This window comes from Hypomesus nipponensis, chromosome 2 (assembly GCF_054491055.1).
Source record: "Hypomesus nipponensis isolate SF chromosome 2, ASM5449105v1, whole genome shotgun sequence".
Classification (NCBI taxonomy): domain Eukaryota; kingdom Metazoa; phylum Chordata; class Actinopteri; order Osmeriformes; family Osmeridae; genus Hypomesus; species Hypomesus nipponensis.
The window spans coordinates 22,606,130-22,625,273 of record NC_140362.1 but is presented as its reverse complement, the minus strand read 5'-3'; the positions used below and the strand labels follow the sequence as shown (position 1 = coordinate 22,625,273).

Below are 19,144 nucleotides of genomic sequence, written 5' to 3'. Positions count from 1 at the left end.
AGAACACTGGTTAGTAACTATCACCAGGAAAATCAAGTATAGCTGGAAAATGTGGGTCTCTTATCTACATGATCATCACCTTTAGACTGGTGCTCAGCTTCCCTTAGGGTTCTCCAGTGCTCTCACATGACATCACACTGTCCTTCCCTCCCAGCCCCCAGCCTTCCATGCTGCTCATTGTGGTTGGCTGGTGTGGTTTCTGAGTTTATCTGCATCTAGCTGCTCAGGGCTTATCTCACCTTGGGCCCCTCGCATCTCTGGCCTCATTAGAAGGCGGGGACTCTGAGGGTTGTGTGTGTGTGTGTGTGTGGTGTATGTAGGACACAAACGAAATGGCGTGGTGTGTTTTCCGGGGAATGGGAGCTGGTGCAGACAGAGCTGTTCAGGTGTGGTCACTGAGGCTTTAATGGAGAAGGGAGAGGGAGGGTTTGAGATTTTTTTTGTCATTGAATTTTATTAAAGCCACCTAAACAAAAAACCTGTGTACTAGTATTGAAGTATTAAATTAGTATTAAAACTGTATGTAGACACATGATTCAGTTGGAGGTCTTGAGTTTCAACAAATGTGTCTGTGGGGCCAGGAAGAAAGGAGAGGGATGTCTGAAAAATCCGATTATACACGGTGCACCTCTTTCCTCATAAATTTTGCCAGATGTTTGTTTACTTGTCTTTGCTGAAATTACTCACATACGTAGGCCTGCACGATGATGATGTAAGAGGCACCATACGGAAGGAATTGACTGGGAATAATCGTGTACGAATAGACCGCCGGTCGGGCATAATTTCATCAAAGGGCCTGCCGCCATCAGTTACCTGAGCAGGGCAATCTGCTCGGCCTACTATGTTGCGTCATTGTTTTTGGCCTACACTATCGTTTGCCCAATGAAACGTAGTTTACACCAGGCGTTTTTGTATTACTCATGTATCTATATTTTCATGTTACTCGCATCTTACCCCACTGATTTATTTAGTCGTTTTGGAATCCTATAAACTTCTAAAACTACTAAATCAATTTTTGGATTATATTTCTCAACAGATTTTTCCAGTGCAAACACAATCCGTTTCCACAAACAAACGGCCGCGAGTTATTACATAATCCCTGGTGACATAACCGGGAGCTTGCAACCTCGGGACACTCAGGGCGCAAAGAGCGCGGGGGTAAAACCGGAGCAAACGGCAAACGACATTCGCGCGCACGGTGTATGTGCTGTCGGCTGATGAATGTGTGTGGTCGGGCAGTGCGTGCTTAACGCACCTTATTCTCATGCTTCGGATGAATGAAAATGAAAAAAAACAATTTGCTGTAACTACTGTAAAGACAACTAAAGGAATGATAAGGACTACGTTTTTAAAGGGACTGTTCAAATGACAAACATGTTTTCAAACCCCAAGGGTAAGCAGCAGCTCACCGTTGAGACGTGATGGCAGGAAACTTTTTTAAGCGTCTGCGCCGGCCGGGACGCAAGAACAACAGGTACATTCGTTTTGGAGTAAAACTCTCAGAATTTAAACCGAAATTTGCAGTACTTCCTGTAACATTAAATCCACGCTTATGTACGCGTGTTGAGGTGCGTGCGTGACTGAGCGTGTGTAGGTTAGAGACTTGTGTTTATTTTGAAAGGAGAGTATGGATTATGAAGAACCTGAATCACCTGATCCCACTGCAGTCATCAAAAGAGGTAAGTTATCAAATAATGTTTGATATTGATTGCCTCTCTTTCTTTGTTTCTCTCATGCAGCTGTCAAACCAAACATCTGGAGAGACAAACTGGGTCTTCCCTTTCATTGTTGTAATACATTTCCCTGAGTGTAAATGTATTTCCTCATATTCTTTCCACATTTTTGAGCTTCATCTCCATCTTATCTCCCTGTTTCCCTCATGCAGCTGTCTATCAGCTCCACTTGAGCTAATCGAACTCCCCTTATCTCCGTACTGGGTTAGATCACTTAGCCCCTCCGCAAAACTCCCTCTCAGGTTTGTCTCTCCCTTCCCTTCCTTCCCTTCTTAACTCTTCCAATCTCCTTCTTGTCCTCCTCTCCTCATTAGCTCACACTCCCTTCTCCTATTTGACCTGTAAAAGGTGCTCTCTGTGGGTCAGAACGGCAGTAATCTGCTGTAATCCCAGGGATTAGCTGTCCATGCAGATCTGTTTTGGGCTTGCATCTATACCCAGCCTCTTGCTGACTAAAATGAACTAAAACCAGTGGCTCCCAGAATAGCTGTCCAGTCTCTGTCACTAAACTCCACTTACTGTACACAGCCAGGGACACCTGCACCATGACTCTCCACGGTCTGGAACTCTCCATTGCTACAATAATAATAATAAGACTTTATTTATATAGCACATTTCATACAAGAATTGCAGCTTGAGGTGCTGTATTGCTACGATCTGCTTTACAAGACCCATCTGTTTACATCCTCTCTAACCTCTTATAATATCCATGAAACGTAATTTTTACTGCCAACAAAGCACTATATTGTCTGATTATCAACCTGTTCAAAAGAATCGAATGAAGGAGAACATTAGAGTGGAGGTGAATGGACTGGACGGTTAAGTCAGTTCTGGCCCACATGAGCTTCTCTCTAGAAAGAAAGGTGAAAGAAGGCAGTGCTAACAGGAGTCAATACTCTCTCTATCTCTCTCTCTCTCTCTCTCTATCTCTCTCTCTCTCTCTCTCTCTCTCTCTCTCTCTCTTCCTCTCTCCCTCTCTCTCTCTCTGTTTCTCTCTCCCTCTCTCCCTCTCTCCCTCTCTCCCTCTCTCCCTCTCCCTCTCTCCCTCTCTTTCTGTCTCTCTCTCTGTCATGAATACTGTTTCCCATGCTGCCACGTGTCTCTTTGTGTTTCTCATCATTAGGATGTTTAGGGTGTAAAGCCTTATTGTGCATGTACCTAAATACAGCAAGCTAAGTTCAGGCAGGAAACTCAAAGCAGGGCATTATCGGCTAAGCTGGCTAATGCAATGTGATTGATAGCAGCATAGTTGAAAGTATTCATGATGAAGTGACTTGGTGTCTGTGAGATTTAGCTGGTGCAGAAATCTTGTTTTTCATTGTTAACAAACAGGCAAACGATCTGGACTACCAACTACACAGCATTCAGGGGTCCTTAGAGCCATTATGTAAGAATCACTGAACAGAACGACTGTCAATTCATTAGTGAACTGTGAAATCCCGACCGGAGCGTGTGTGATGTGTGTTTACATAACAAGACACAACCATTACAAAATATGTACTGTATACTATATATGCAATGCCCTCCACAATGTTTTGAGACAAATATTTTTTTACTTCAGATTTTTCTCCATACACAGTTTTGTGATTAAAGTTCCATTCTTCATAGACACTATAACCCAGCAGTGATAGACAGAAAAGAGCAGCTTCTTAAGTAACATTCCCTGTTATTATTGATAAAAAAATTATAATTGTAATTGACATTTTGGTTTCAACATGTAGAGACAATTCCTTTTATACTTTGGGATGAGCGACTGGGATGTTATGACCAGGGAAATGTCCCTGTACTTACTGTAAGTCGCTCTGGATAAGATGGTGCCTCAGGTACTGCCTCAAGTACTGCCTCAATCATCTTCATTCATGATGTAACTGCTGATGGCAGAAGAAGGAGGTGGACTAGCTCCTGCAACAGCCCAGCAGGGAGAACAGCACAGCAAACAGAGATCCTCAGCACCTAGTGACCTTTTGTTGAAGACTTTCAATGCAAGGATATGCAACAATGTACAACCCATGACTACTTTATTTGGCATAATGTTGCGTTGTCTCAAACATTATGGTGCCCTGTAATGGGGGGGGGGGGGATCAAAGGCTTTACAATTTCTACATGGTGAAACCAAAATGTATGAAAGAACCCTTTAATTAAACCTGTGCACTTTGCTTCAGCACATTCATGCTGATAGAATCACTGACACAAGCCTCTACATTATCAGCCCCTCACACACTTACACAAATACTACAGTTCTTTATCACATTGCAGTTGGCTGTAACACACACACACTAATGTATATGTACACAATTGTTTATCACATATATTAGTAAAATAATTCTAATTTAAAAATACTAAGACTAATATTTAGTTTCAGTGTTCTAGTTTTAGATTTGTAATTAAACAATTCATAAATGTTGAATGTGCGCAGAGACATTGCACATGGCGTTCCTTAGAGCATGACCGAGTAAGAGTTCTCAGGGCAAAGTTTAGCAACAGATTAAAGGAAAGAAAGAGCGACCCACCAGGGTGGAGAGATGTTCTGGAGTGTTCTGGAGGCGTTGATGGAAAGTAATGTTTCTGTGTGAGTGAGATTACTATGGGTACATGGACACTCCACCTTCATCAGATCTACTGCATATTTTTGGTTTAAATGATTGGTTTTGTCAGTTTCCGTCAAAACAATAGGTGTTAAGAAATGCATTTTTAGGTTTTCGTAAAGTTTGTGTGTGTGTCTGGATTTCCATGTGCCTTAGCAGTACTCTGCTATCATCCCTGTGTTTCGCTTATGAAGCAAAACATATTTGAACGAAGGAAAACAAAAGTGAAAAACCACAGCCGGCTTTCACAGACCCAGACAAAGACAGGCTAGCTAGCACTACCCCCCTCATTGATGCTTATCTCCTTGGCCCGCTCTCCTCACGCACGCACAACCCTAAAAATATCCCCTCATCTCGGAAACATCCTCACTCATATGCACACCCACCTTATTTCGGAGTTGATCACAGTTGTGGGCTGTGACAGACGGAGAGGTCTGATGCTTCAAACGCCCCCCTACAGTACCACTGTTGTTTCTCACCTACAGTACCACTGTTGTTTCTTACCTGTGTGTGTGTTTGTCACAGAAGCAAACAGGCACATAAACGTGTGTGCGTGTACCAGTTTATGCACGCAAGTGTGTTTGCTACTCAAGAAAAGCCCTCAAGGTGCTTTCTAGCACTGCCTCTCAGTCTGAACTCTGTCACACAGTCAAACTCAGCTACAGTCAGGCTCAGCTACAGTCAGGCTCTGCTACAGTCAGGCTCTGCTACAGTCAGGCTCAGCTACAGTCAGGCTCTGCTACAGTCAGGCTCTGCCACAGTCAGGCTCTGCTACAGTCAGGCTCAGCTACAGTCAGGCTCTGCTACAGTCAGGCTCTGCTACAGTCAGGCTCTGCCACAGAGAATTCAATCTGGCAACCTGTTGCTCTGCAGTCTAATGCTCTGCCACTGAGTGACTGTACCACACAGTCTGACTGAGACACAGTGCCTGTTTTTATCTCAGTATTACACTACAGAAGGGTCATCTTGAGCTCCATGTTCCCCCTCTACTATAACCCAGCAGTGATAGACAGGAAAGAGCAGCTTCTGAAGTATATAGATGGTAAAGTGCACCTGAAGTTAGTGGTGGCGTATATCCTGTTTACTGTACACTGTACTTCCTCTTGGTCCACTGGCTGTAAAGGCAGTGCTGGAAGTGTGCAATTTTGTTTTTTGACTAATTTTCTGTGTTACCCTCCCTCCCCCTCTCTCTCTCTCTCTCTCTCTCTCTCTCTCTCTCTCTCTCTCTTTGCTTCACCCTCTGAAGCAGAAGGCCACCTGTCCAAGAAGACTCATTTGAGTAAGTACTCAGAATGTGTGTGTGTGTCTGTGTGTGTGTGACAGACAGAGAGAGTGTTTAACTGCATCTGCCACCACTTGCCTGTGTGGTATGGCTGAGCTTGTGCTAGTTGTATGTGCATGCTATGTGGTTATCCTCTCAGTGGTACATACAAACATGCGTGCAGCTGTGTAGAGTGAACACACACACACGGGCACACCCACTGTAGCCTCTGAGCGCTATCAGGCCCATGTGTCACCATACGTTGCACCTGCTCCACACTAGGCCGTAGCAGGAAGATGCTGATCCCATATTGGCATTTTGGCATCTGTGTACAGATAGGATCTCTAGTCTTTTAAACATGGTGGTTGTCTGGTTTGGCACTTCTGCCACAACCATAGCACACCTGTTGGTTGTGAAGACAGTATTTAATGTTTGTTTGAATTTGTCCTCACTTAAAATAGTTTCCTATCCAAGAATGCCTTTTAAATCTATAACTATCGATATTGTTCATCACTTGTTTTTGCTAATTATTGTAAGTTAGTGAATGTGCTTTTGGAAATGCAAGGTTATCACCCAAATATACTGGAAGAGTGCAAAGGTATAAATACACTTTTTTATGTTTTTAGCTTGTTTCCTTTTCATACTGTTCAATTAATGCTGACTTACAGAATGGGTTGCCAGTAATTCATGTCGATGTGTGGTGTAGTTTGTGTGTGAATCTATGTGGTTGGGTGCATTTGAATACTATATTGAACGTTTGCATGCGTGCAGAAGTGAGTGTGTGGCGGGGGGACCTAATTTGGGCTTTTTACTGTCTGGAGAAGAAGGGTTAGTAGACGGGTGCCACCCAGCTGCTGAGATGGAGGGATGATACAGGTCTGACAGCCAGGATGGAGCTCTCAAACAGATGTTGGAAAGACTGTACATGGTTTGGTTGACATCAGGTGCTGTTAGCTGGGAAAAGGAGAGAGGAAGGAGGGCAATGTTTCATTCATCACAGCTCAATCTTCTGTTACTGTATTTTGTTTCAGTTGGGAAGATGTATCTTCTATGTCAGTGAAGTCCTAAACTCATTTAACTGAAGGACTGTGAGAGTTGTCACGAGATGAAAGTCAGTGATCCTGTTCTGAGGTTAGAAGTGGGTTAGGATGCTAGCATAGAGGGAACACATACTGACAGAGAGACTGAGGGAAAGGCCCTCTCTCTCTCTCTCTCTCTCTCTCTCTCTCTCTCTCTCTCTCTCTCTCTCTCTCTCTTTCTCTCGCTCTCTCTCTCACTCTCTCTTTCTCTTTCTCTCTCTTTCTCTCTCTCTCTCTCTGTCTCTCTCTCTCGCTCTTTCTCTTGCTGTCTCTCTTGCTCTCTCTTTCTCTCTCTTTCTCTCTCTTTCTCTCTCTCTCTCTCTCTCTCTCTCTCTCTTTCTCTCTGTCTCTCTCGCTCTCTCTCTGTCTCTCTGTCTCGCTCTCTTGCTCTGTCCTGCTCTCTCTTTCTCCTGCTCTCTCTCTTTCACACACACACCCCCACACACTCACAAGGTAGGTGGAGGCGGTGATTGACACTCTCAGGGATCTGAACCCATGCACACTAGGTGCAGTGAACACATCACTCAGCAAGAAAACGAACCGACTGAGAGAAAGAGCGAGCAAGAAACACTGAGAGAAAAGAGAGAGAGTGCTGTCCCTTCAGACAGTGTCTGTGAGAGAGAGAGAGTGCTGTCCCTTCAGACAGTGTCTGTGAGAGAGAGGGAGCGAGTCACAGAGAAACAAACTGAGTTTGTGAAAGTGGGACAAAAACTGACAGAAGTGGAGCAGTGAGGATAATGCGAGGTAGGAGTGATGACAGATGTGTGTTTAGTATCTATATGTGTGTGTATGTTTGTGTGTGTGTATGTTTGTGTGTGTGCGGGACTGATGATGATAGACAGCGAATGTCTTCAGATGAACAACTAAATTCATTTTTATATGATGTATTTTCTTCTTTCGCTGTCTGTTTCCACGCTCGACATGTGTCACATTGTCTTATGAGCCCTTTTGTGGCACCATCAACTTCATTTCAAAGCATGGCCATTCTCTCATGACCATGTTCTTAAGTTGGTAGTTGAGTGATTACTGCATGTCCTGACACACAATACAATGACAATCAATGTCCGTAGTAATAGTTTAGTTTAATAATCAAGTTCTTGTCTATCATACAACGTATTACATGTTAAGAGTCTCATCTCACTGGGTAAACTCTCACTGGGTAAACTCTCACTGGGTAAACTCTCACTGTACCTTCTAACTGTCAGTCACCTTAGTTCCTGACGGGATCCATGTAAACATATTCAGAACATGTTTGGGTTTCACATTATACCTACGACTGCAGCAATCACATCCTGCATTCCTAATATGTCGACCTAAACTGCAGTTTACCCACCCATAATGAAACTTTGGTCAAGTTCTTCATAGAGAGGTACTCGTGTGTTTTTTCCCTAAACTTTGTCCAAGATAACAGATCTTATCCATTCTTAGTCCATCTTTCATACATAAACACTCACCTGATAGAAGTGTGGGGACACATTTAGTTTGTGAGAATTTTAACCCAACAGGTCTTCAAAGTGTTCTTGTACATTGACATTTAGCTACAGTATGAGGCTCCTCTGTGGTTGAGGATATTGCTCTGATATGACTCTCTGTTTGACTTGCTTTGTAATGTTTGAAAGGTTTTCATTGTGAACACAATATTCCTACCTTATCTCACCCACTTTTACCTCTGGGCTTATGCATGATTACATGCTGTGAAATTAATGTTATGACACATGAGTTATAGTTTAAGTGAACAAGTTCAATTGCACTGGATTTATGAAATGTCAGACAGATTGGAAGGAGTTGAATAATGAGAGAGATCAACTGTTAACAAGTTTGCATTATTGTTACAGTGTACAATTCTGGGAAATATTCATAGAAATTAGGTAGAGAGCTAAAGGCACCACATGTACAGAAAGTGTACACACACACACACACACACAAAGATATGTAACAGTATGTTTCTGTAACTGTACCTATGCCTAAATCACGGTCAGTTCATTGTTCTCTGTCATTCGTCCCTGACTGTGGGAAAACAGCTACCTGTGTCTGGGATGGAGACGGTTTTAAAGCAACTTCTTTCTCGACTCACTGGAGGGTCTGTGTGACCTGGGGGGGAGAGGGGAGATGATCTGGGGAGGAGAAGGGAGATGATCTGGGGAGGAGAGGGGAGATGATCTGGGAGGAGGGGGGAGATGATCTGGGAGGAGGGGGGAGATGATCTGGGAGGAGGGGGGAGATGATCTGGGAGGAGGGGGGAGATGATCTGGGGAGGAGGGGGGAGATGATCTGGGAGGAGGGGGGAGATGATCTGGGGAGGAGAAGGGAGATTAAGATAATCTTACTTTTGATTTCAAAATGCTTTCCTTCTTCTTTTTGGGACCCATATGTGACACTCAGTCCCTTCCAGCACCTTTATTACATCAAAGAATTCACAGCCAAACTAGAAGTCACCTTTTTAACCTCTGAATATGACAAATCAAAGAAAACACCCACACGGTGCAGCATTTGATTATTCAGTTTGTCATTCAGTCGGACTGAGCTCATTTTCACACGCCGCTGAGTGCGTGTTTCACCGACAGTGAGAGACGTGTAGGATTTCAGAAGGTTTTCAGGGTTGTAGCTGTTTTGCTTTAGCTTTGAAGTTTTACGTTTATGATACATTGTTTGATTATCAACAATATGACATCCACATCACAATAATTTACCAGAAACAAAAATATCAAATTAGATATTCAATATTTATGGGCCCCAAGTTCTTAGTTTTTCATCTTATATGAATAAGGAAAATTGGAAAATATGATGCTGTTTATTTATAACTAATAAAATACATTCAATACAATTCTATAAATCAATACATATTTTCTAAATAGTTTGTTGAGACTTTTAGATTCAGATTAGGTGTATTTCTGAAATAAAATATGTTGATTATATTATTTTGAGAAAGGTTTTAATGTGTATTTGCATAAACATACATTTCCAGACATTATAATTACATTAGATCAAATAATGTTTCAATTCTGGACAAAATGTATACGTTTTAATACCTTTTTAAACATAATTCTTATTTTATATATTTTGAGAAAGTATGGCAAGGTATGGTAGGTAAGTCCAAACTTGAAAAATATTGGCTTGTTTGTCTTGCGATACTTTTCCAAATATTTCATTAAACACCAAAGTTGCTTTAAATATATCTGTGAAATAACAATTACCTTGTTACAGAGAAGCCTGACTAACAAAGGGTATTGTTTGATTGTAAAACAATTTTTTTCATTGTAAATTGCAACTTTGAGCAGCAATTCAATCTTTCGTGAGCTGAATCTTATTAACACTGTAAAATATTTAATTGTTCTATGTTTTTGCAACCCTATTTTCCCTTTTAGTGTGTGTGTGTGTGTGTGTGTGTGCTTGCCTGTGTTAAGTTTGCCTTTGTGTTTCCGGCGAAGGAGAGTTGAGGTTTTTTATCAGTTTACAGTGCAAAGTGCTGAATGCTGACTCGAGGATTTGAGACAGCGACTTGGGGAGGATAATGGCACCAGCTGTTAGAGACAATCTCCTCAGTGGACAAGGGATGAGAAATGTCTCTTTTATTGAGCTTTGATGAAATCTGTCGTTAAGCAGATCATTCAGCCTAGTCTGTCTGTGTGCGGCCTTGGAGGCCTTAGAGAGGCAAAGGCAGTTTAAGGAAAGAGACATGGCTCATTAGACAGTGCTAGTCCACTTGATCTATTAGTTTTATTCTACTTGTTGTTCTGAGAGACATTTGGTGAGGAGAAAAGGAGAAAGGAGAGGAATGAAAAAGAGATTATATACTGAGGAGACTAGTTGCGTAATGTTTGTCTGCTTCTCAAAGCCTTCTTTCTTGTTATCTCTGCATCTTTCATTCTCCCCCCCCCCTCCCTCCCCCCCCCCCTCTCTCTCTCTCTGTATGTATACATGCACACAGAGACCTGGTATATACATATATTATGATATAAGACAAATACGACTCAGTGTCTTGGCTGACAGAATGTTGAGATGCAGTGACAGACAGGCTTGAAGCTGTTTCGTGGCGAGTTAACTGTGTTGGTCTAATCCTTGTAGTCCTGTGCTGGTGATGCCTGTAACAGACACACTCAGACAGTATCTATTTACAGATATGTCACTGCAGCCTAGATGTAAAGATATCTCTCTGCTGGAGACAGGCCTTCTCCTCTGCTGACTGTGCGTGTGGAAAGTCCCATCGGATGTTTGACTGTATTCTGCAGAGGTTCTGAGAGCTTCACAAAGACGGGCGTGAGACAACACAGAAGATTGTATGTGGAAAACTGTTTGTGGAATATTGCATTTTGCATAAGCACCACAGTGACACTGCAATGTTCAGGTCTTCTGAGATTTCCGGATCAAGCCCCGTCCGTGTCGTTCTGACGGGTGTTGCCTTGTTACTGGTCTTTGCTTGGTTAGAGCTGCTTCCAGCCTTGCTGGTCCAGTGGGGAAGATCTCCTCTTTAAGGCTAAGGCTAGGCAAAGAAAAGACATGATAAGTGGTGAAGATTGCATTTGACTGGTCTTGGGAACCATAGATATCAAGCTTCTGGGAAGGCTGCCCACGAGATTTTGGAGTGTGTCTGTGTTAATTTATGCTCATTTAGCCACAAGCGTAAGAGGGAGTTTGTTCACTGTGGTTGGGTCATGACAGATGGTGTTAGAACTGATTCCTAATGTGTTAGATGGGGTTTAGGTCAGGGGTCTGTGTAAGCCAGTCAAATGTCAACCAAACATTTGTGTTTGGACCTGGCTTTGTGGCACAGGAGCGCAATCAGCAGCTCCTCCAGGTGTAATGTTTAGGTGTCCCAATACTTGAGTCTTTATAGCGAAGATAGAAGGTAGGGAGAGTGCCCAGTGTGTACTGTAGATAGCAAATCTTATAGTAGTTCTGTGGGCAGAGATAATAAAAGGAAACAGAAAGAAATCCCCTGATATCAGCGATGTGGCTTCTCACTCAGAGAGATGAGGTGAACAAGATAGAGGGAAAGAAACTCGATGACCTGGTGACTTATTCATTCTGTCACTACGGTTATCAGGAGAGACCTGGGATGAGTAAGTGATGTTTATTTACAGAATAATAAATGTACTACAGTGTTTGGAGCTTAGACCCCACGGAGAATTATTGATCAAAGGGCGCCTGCCCAACATCTGAAGAACCATCCCCCACGGCATCCAGACACTGACACCGACGACCCAGCCTGAGGAGTCGAAGAACAGAGACAAGGCACCGGGTGGAGACGGGGAGGCGGAGGGTCATGCACTTTGATAGCATAGACAAACTAAACAAGGCATGGCATCATTGTGATAGGCTGACAGCTACAAGGATGATTTGTTGCCGCTAATTGACAGACGAGAGCGCTAATCGATACTGAACCCAGATGACAGCCCGGCATAGGAAAGAGGGAAGGAGAGAGTGTTGTTGTCGGGGGGAGTGGGGAGTGGAACATTATGGTGTGTGCCCGAGTGCAGGGATCGATCCTGCCCGACTGAACTTTCGCTAAGCTTCATTTGACATGCTAAGATTATACCTTACTTAAAAAATCATATTTTTGCCGGCATTCTTTTGAGCTTTCAAGTGGTTCACTAACTATGATATATGTAATTTATTAAAATAATTAATTTAATTTATTAAGTGTTTTGTTTATTATTTGTTTGTTTATTAGATAGAAACACAGCCTCATGTATGGGCAGATGGATGATTGTCCGTTTTTAAATATGTGTGTGTTTTTGTGTGTGTATGAACAGTGAAAGGTTGTAGGTCACATTGGTTTCCTGTTGTTTGAGGTTGAGAATCAGAACTGAAACAGCAAAAAACTGAGACCACTGACGTTTTATCTTCCTCTTCGTTCACCGATCTCACCTCTGCACCTTTATCTACTGGATAACAGCACATTCACATCCCTATCACTTACAGCACATTAGCATCCTAATCACTTGTTTACTGTACAGCACCTTGGTATAAATATACAGTCATACACAGACCGTGATAATTAGAGAACGTTGTGTGGAACCAACGGACAAATTTAGGACCATTCACTCTATATGCTGTCTGTCACGGTAATGGGAGTGCAGTGGACCCAGGGCCAGATGTTGTGTAGTCCTGAAGATGGTGCGTTGTCGTTGACTGAAGATTCTTGTGGCACCCAAATGAGGGCACACACTGACACACTGACACACACACACACTCACACACGTGTGCAGCATTCACACTTGACACAGTGATACGTACAATGGGCCATACCCATGGCATTCTGAATAAAAATGATGACCGCCTCACATCGATGATGGAAGAAGAAAGCCATGACAGTACTTGCACTTAGAGATTCATGTTGTTTAATTGTAACTTGCTTTACTGCTCTTATGGTTCTCCCCTTTGGCACTTATTTTTGGTTGTTCACAATGTGTGCTTCTTGTTTCGGCTACCCACAATGCTTTGGGGCTATCTTGTTATGATCAATGACCTATGCACTTTGTAAAGCTCTCTCTTGGAAGTCGCTTTGGATAAAAGCGTCTGCTAAATGAATACATGTAAATGCAAATGTGAATGCAGTAGATGATAGGAGACAGCATGAAACATTAGAGGAGTGCAAAAGTTAAGATGAACTGCTGTCCAAGGAGAGATTAGGGATGATGATGTGGGGGGGGAGGGGGTATAGGGGAGGAAGTGAGAGGAGGATGGGCATTCCTGGCATTGAAGAATGAAAGACTGTATTACTGGCAGCTGTGTCCTTTGTGAGCGAGATTGAGAGAGGGATGGAGACAGAGAAAAGGAACATGAAAGAGGGATATTCAGAGTGAGAGAGAAGCCAGTAAACCACTTTAAAAGACTCTGAGGTTGACACCTTCACATCCTCCGCCTCCTTCCACTCTCAAATATTCCCCATTCTCTGTTTTGTCTCATCTATTTTATTTGATGTTATCTGCTTAACTGTTATTAATGTCATTAGCATATCTTTATGGGGGAGGAAAATACCTCTTCATCCTCTTAGTTCACATGGTCTGATGGCTTATGAAACATTTTCATTTCCTACCTGGCCATGTAGGAATCTACTGATCACTACTCCTGTTTAGAGAGAGGGGACCTTAGATATGGAGCTTTTGGTAAAACTATAACAGACACATGTCTTATGGAACATGTGGTGGTTGTTTGTTGGTTGATTGGATTCCTGTTGGTAATTTCTTCTCTCATCTTCCTTCATCTACATTTGCTGCAGTAAATTGCAGAACAAGTCAGTATTTCAATGTGTAGCCATGCAGCATGTCCCAGTTAGTGGCAGCGTGTACGTGTGTGGTGGGATTGGATGAGGGGACGACCTAACCTCAGATCACACAGTACATTTCCATGAAGTCAACAAGTTAGATTTACTGTCATACACACACACACACACTCTTTTTATCAACATTATTTGACTTGCTCTTTGACAGTATTTGCTCAGCGCAGCCACCTGTTGGTCGAAGTTGTCACCTGTTGTCAAAATGTGATTAAAGACCAAATCAGTTGATTGGATTGGATAGGTGTGTGTGTGTGTGTGTGTTTGGCTAGTCCTTAAACATGACTGTGTGTGTTTGGCTAGTCCTTAAACATGACTATGTGTGTTTGTAGCTCAAATTGAAGTGATCCCGTGTAAGATCTGTGGAGATAAGTCTTCAGGAGTTCACTATGGAGTCATCACATGTGAAGGCTGCAAGGTGAGGAGACAGTGATGACACACATACACATTCATACACACACACATTCATACACACACACACATTAATACACACAATACATGTTGAACAGTAAACTCACTCATAATTTCACTGAAACAAGGACAAACATTTCAGACGATTAGATGTCAATGTTGCGACACGTCAACTCTTTACTGCCCCATGACCCCTGCCCCATGACCTCTGCCCCTTGACCCCTGCCCCTTGACCTCTGCCCCTTGACCCCTGCCCTCCTCCTAGGGGTTCTTCCGACGGAGCCAGCTCCCCACAGTGTCCTACTCCTGCTCCAGACAGAGTAACTGTCCCATCGACCGTGCCAGCCGTAACCGCTGCCAGCACTGCCGCCTGCAGAAATGTCTGGCACAGGGCATGAGCCGGGATGGTGAGACACACACACACACATGTACACACACACACACACACACACAAACACACACAATGTACACAAAAGAACAGAAGAAAATCCATAAACAGAAGAAAAAATACGTTAATTAAATATCAAAACGACCACAAGGTTTCAGACGGTTTAATCCACCTAAGCTCCTTGTCTGTCCTCAGCCGTGAAGTTCGGCCGCATGTCCAAACGGCAGCGAGACTCTCTGAATGCTGAGGTGGAGAGACACAGACAGCTGCAGAGTCTTCAGGGGGAAGCCCAGGCTTCCCTGGCCTACTCCAGCAAGGCCCAGAGGGGGCAGTCTTCCCCACTACACCCACCCATGGCCCTGGGCTACTCCAGCCCTGGGGAGGGAGAAGTGCTACCCTTCCCTACTGAAGGGCACCCCTACCTGGTGTGCCCCTCAGGTGAGTCCCAGGCTGTGGGCCTGGCCTCCCCGACCTCTTGTGTCCGGTCAGAGGTCAGAGGTCAGAGGTCAGAGGGTGGGGGCAGCAGGGGGTATTACAACAGGAAAGGTGAGGAACAAGGTGTGTTCTAGTCTCCCATCCTGAGGGTCCTTTTTGTCTCAGGGTTGAATTCCAGGCAGGCCTCACCTGATCAGTCAGGACTCTGCATGCCCAGACTGGAGATGGGGATTCGAACCTTTGACCTACGTGATGATCCTTTTTTCTCCTATCCTACTTCTCTGCAACAAATAGGTGAGTGTTCCAGTCTGTACAGTAGAGTGGTACTAGCCTCAGCGTATCCAGGGTGTGTGTGACTGGATGCCGTCTGCATTTCAGAGGAGCTGTGTGGTAGCATCGTTCGCTCCCATCGAGAGACCAGCCAATACAGGGTGGAGGAGCTGCAGGGGCTGAAATGGAAGGTGTTCAGCAGAGAGGAGATCCATGCCTACCAGAGCAAGGTAGGAACTCTCTCCCTCTCTCTTTTCCTCCCTCTCTCTCTCTCTCTCTCTCTCTCTCTCTCTCATAATGAGTTACAGCAGTAGTATGATAAACCTAACCTTCCTTCCTCTCCTCCCTTCCTCTCACCAGTCAATGGATGAGATGTGGCAACATTGTGCTATCCGGCTAACTGATGCTGTTCAGTATGTGGTGGAGTTTGCAAAGCGGATCCCCGGGTTCCAGACACTGGGGCAGAATGACCAGATCACCCTTCTAAAGAATGGTGAGCTGTGTTGTCACTCATAAAGGTGCAGAGGTGGGATTGGTGAACGGAGAGGAAGATAATGAACCCACGTGGTGCTGGTGGTGGTGTAAAACAGGCTTTCTCCTTCCCCCTCTCCTCCTCCTCTCCTTCCCCCTCTCCTCCCCCTCTCCTCCTCCTCTCCTTCCCCCTCTCCTCCTCCTCTCCTCCCCCTCTCCTCCCCCTCTCCTTCCCCTCTCCTCCCCCTCTCCTCCCCCTCTCCTCCTCCTCTCCTCCCCCTCTCCTCCCCCTCTCCTCCCCCTCTCCTTCCCCTCTCCTTCCCCTCTCCTCCCCCTCTCCTCCTCCTCTCCTTCCCCCTCTCCTCCTCCTCTCCTCCTCCTCTCCTTCCCCCTCTCCTCCCCCTCTCCTCCTCCTCTCCTCCCCCTCTCCTCTCTCAGGTTCAATGGAGGTGGTGTTAGTCAGGATGAGCCGTCTGTTCAACACAGAGAACAGCACCGTCTTTTTTGACAGGAAATTTGCAGGGAGTGAACTCTTCAAGTCTCTTGGTGAGATATTGCACTATGTCACGCCACTACAACCCAATCAGTGAATACAATTACAAATGAAACGGTTTTGATTTTAGCCTTTGACTCTTGGCTGTACGTTAACGGTAAGTCGTTTGTCCCTGGACAGCCTGCGGGGATCTGATCAAGGCCGTGTTTGACTTCGCTCATAGCACATGTGCTCTAAGACTTACAGAGAACCAGATCGCTCTCTTCAGTGCATTGGTGCTCATCAACCCAGGTATGAGAGTTAGTCTCTGTCTGTCTGTCTGTCTCTCCTCTCCCCTTCTCTGTCCCTCCTTCTAACACTCTCTCATTCTTTCTATTTCTCTCACAGTCTTACTCTCTCTCTAACACCACACACACTCACCCACTCACACACACATTAGCGCCCCATGTGATGTGTGTCCTGACCCTGGTGTCTCTGTAGAGCGTCCCTGTCTGGAGGACAGGCGCAGGGTGGAGAGGGTCCGCAGAGACGTGGAGGTGGGCCTCCAGCACATCCTACACCAGAACAGCCAGGGCAGCCTGCTGCCTAAGGTAACACACAGTAACACAGCCTGCTGTCTAAGGTAACACACAGTTACACAGCCTGCTGTCTAAGGTAACACACAGTAACACAGCCTGCTGTCTAAGGTAACACACAGTAACAAAGCCTGCTGTCTAAGGTAACACACAGTTACACAGCCTGCTGCCTAAGGTAACACACAGTTACACAGCCTGCTGCCTAAGGTAACACACAGTTACACAACCTGCTGCCTAAGGTAACACACAGTTACACAGCCTGCTGCCTAAGGTAACACACAGTTACACAGCCTGCTGCCTAAGGTAACACACAGTAACACAGCCTGCTGTCTAAGGTAACACACAGTTACACAGCCTGCTGCCTAAGGTAACACACAGTTACACAGCCTGCTGCCTAAGGTAACACACAGTTACACAGCCTGCTGCCTAAGGTAACACACAGTTACACAGCCTGCTGTCTAAGGTAACACACAGTTACACAGCCTGCTGCCTAAGGTAACACACAGTTACACAGCCTGCTGTCTAAGGTAACACACAGTTACACAGCCTGGCACTAACCCTCACACACACACACACACAGACTCACACACGTACATACATATACATATAAGTAAATGCACATCCTTTCGGTCACGTTGTGAACTGAAAGTCTGTTGTTGCGTGTTTGTGCTCTTTCCTCAGTTGAACCAGAAGGTGGGGCAGTTGGGAGCGCTGTGTCGTCTCCATGTGGAGAAGCTGCAGTGGTTCAGCCAGTGCTTCCCTCTCACTGTGCACGCTCTCTTCCCTCCTCTCTACCGGGAGCTGTTTGCCTCTGACACAGACATCCTCCCTGTAGCGCCCCGCTGATCTGTGGCATGTGCTAGCATGCTACCTACTTACCAGCGCACACACGTACACTGGAACACACACACACACACATTCTACACCCACACAAAATGTACTCACATAGTGTTGATGACAAATGTTGTAATTAAGTTTTTACTCAGCTTTACTTGCTAAATAAGTATATTTTTGTAATTCTGAAACAGATCTGAGTAGTGTAAAGATCTAGTTCTCGCTTTCATGCAGAAGGTATTTTATAGATAATCCTACTTAAAAATCCAGGTATTTCATTACTTTTATATAGCTTCAATCAGATCGGATGTGATTTTGTTTTGGGGAGTACTGATGTTTGAGCTCACGTTTGATTTTTGATTTATGAGAAGAGAAGTGAGTTGTAACTGATCTCAGGTGGCACACCAGTGTTCTCTAGCTCAGAGCTGCTTGAGTTAGAGGGTGCAGATCTCTGGGCATCCAGAACACACTGGGAATCTAAACTCAGTCTCATCTGTTTCTGAAAGGTATGGTTCTCTAAATGTCTGTTTTTACTGAGCAGGGGGACAGGACTGGGAGCTGTTTATTTTAAGATTCCCTTTAATCTGTTGGCTTGTCTTTCTTGTGGTTTATGATTAAAGGTGTTTATGACTGAAGGTGTTTATAACTAAAGGTGTTTATGACTGAAGGTGTGATAAGGTTGTGTGAAGGTATCATCAGTATTAACAAGGGATTTGTTTGTTGTTGAAACTCTGCTTGTTGCAGTTCTACATTTCTGGTTTGTCTGTGGTATAAGTCTAATGTGTTGATTCTTGAAAAGATTGCTTAAAATAAACTGCTGACACAACGAATCTGAAAAAGATAGTATTTTTGTATGCAGTAGAAAACACATATCACCAAGGACATCAGTGACTAACTGTTACCAAACAACCCCACAAGGAGAGAGAGGGAGGATCACATGATGAAGGAGCTCTGAGGATACTGTTACTAGTTCAAGTTTCAGCGTGTGGAGTCCACATACAGCAGTACCTTCTGCAGCTGACATGTCCATGACAAATGCAGACATTCCTGCAGCAGGCTCTCCCAGCTGTGTAAATGTGTGCTTGTGTCTCTGTTGTTACAAACTCTCTCTGAGCCAGCTGGACTTCCTCTTGTGAGGGGTCTGAAGGGGATGTTGCTTTGAGGAATGTTATTCACAGTGCTCTGTTTGGGAAGTGACAAACTCTGATGTGCCCAGCGACATGATTAATAACAGCCAGAGATGCTGCTGTCGGGGGCCTGGGAGAGAGACAGGAGAGTCATGTCATGGAGAGACAGCTGCTTACCTGGGAGGGGGGCCCTGGGCCAGGCC

At 44.5% G+C, this 19,144-nt stretch overlaps 1 protein-coding gene across 1 annotated transcript; it reads left to right on the top strand.

Moving 5' to 3' along the window:
• The first annotated feature begins 1,202 nt into the window (after window positions 1-1,202).
• rorc (RAR-related orphan receptor C) lies at window positions 1,203-18,636 on the top strand. The gene is made up of 12 exons (XM_084671437.1): window positions 1,203-1,679; window positions 5,565-5,597; window positions 14,270-14,355; window positions 14,614-14,755; window positions 14,932-15,174; window positions 15,337-15,465; window positions 15,550-15,671; window positions 15,802-15,934; window positions 16,351-16,458; window positions 16,586-16,696; window positions 16,886-16,995; window positions 17,662-18,636. The coding sequence occupies exons 1-12, from the start codon at window positions 1,628-1,630 to the stop codon at window positions 17,824-17,826; spliced, it is 1,434 nt and encodes a 477-aa protein (XP_084527563.1). The 5' UTR covers window positions 1,203-1,627; the 3' UTR covers window positions 17,827-18,636.
• Window positions 18,637-19,144: the final 508 nt, after the last annotated feature.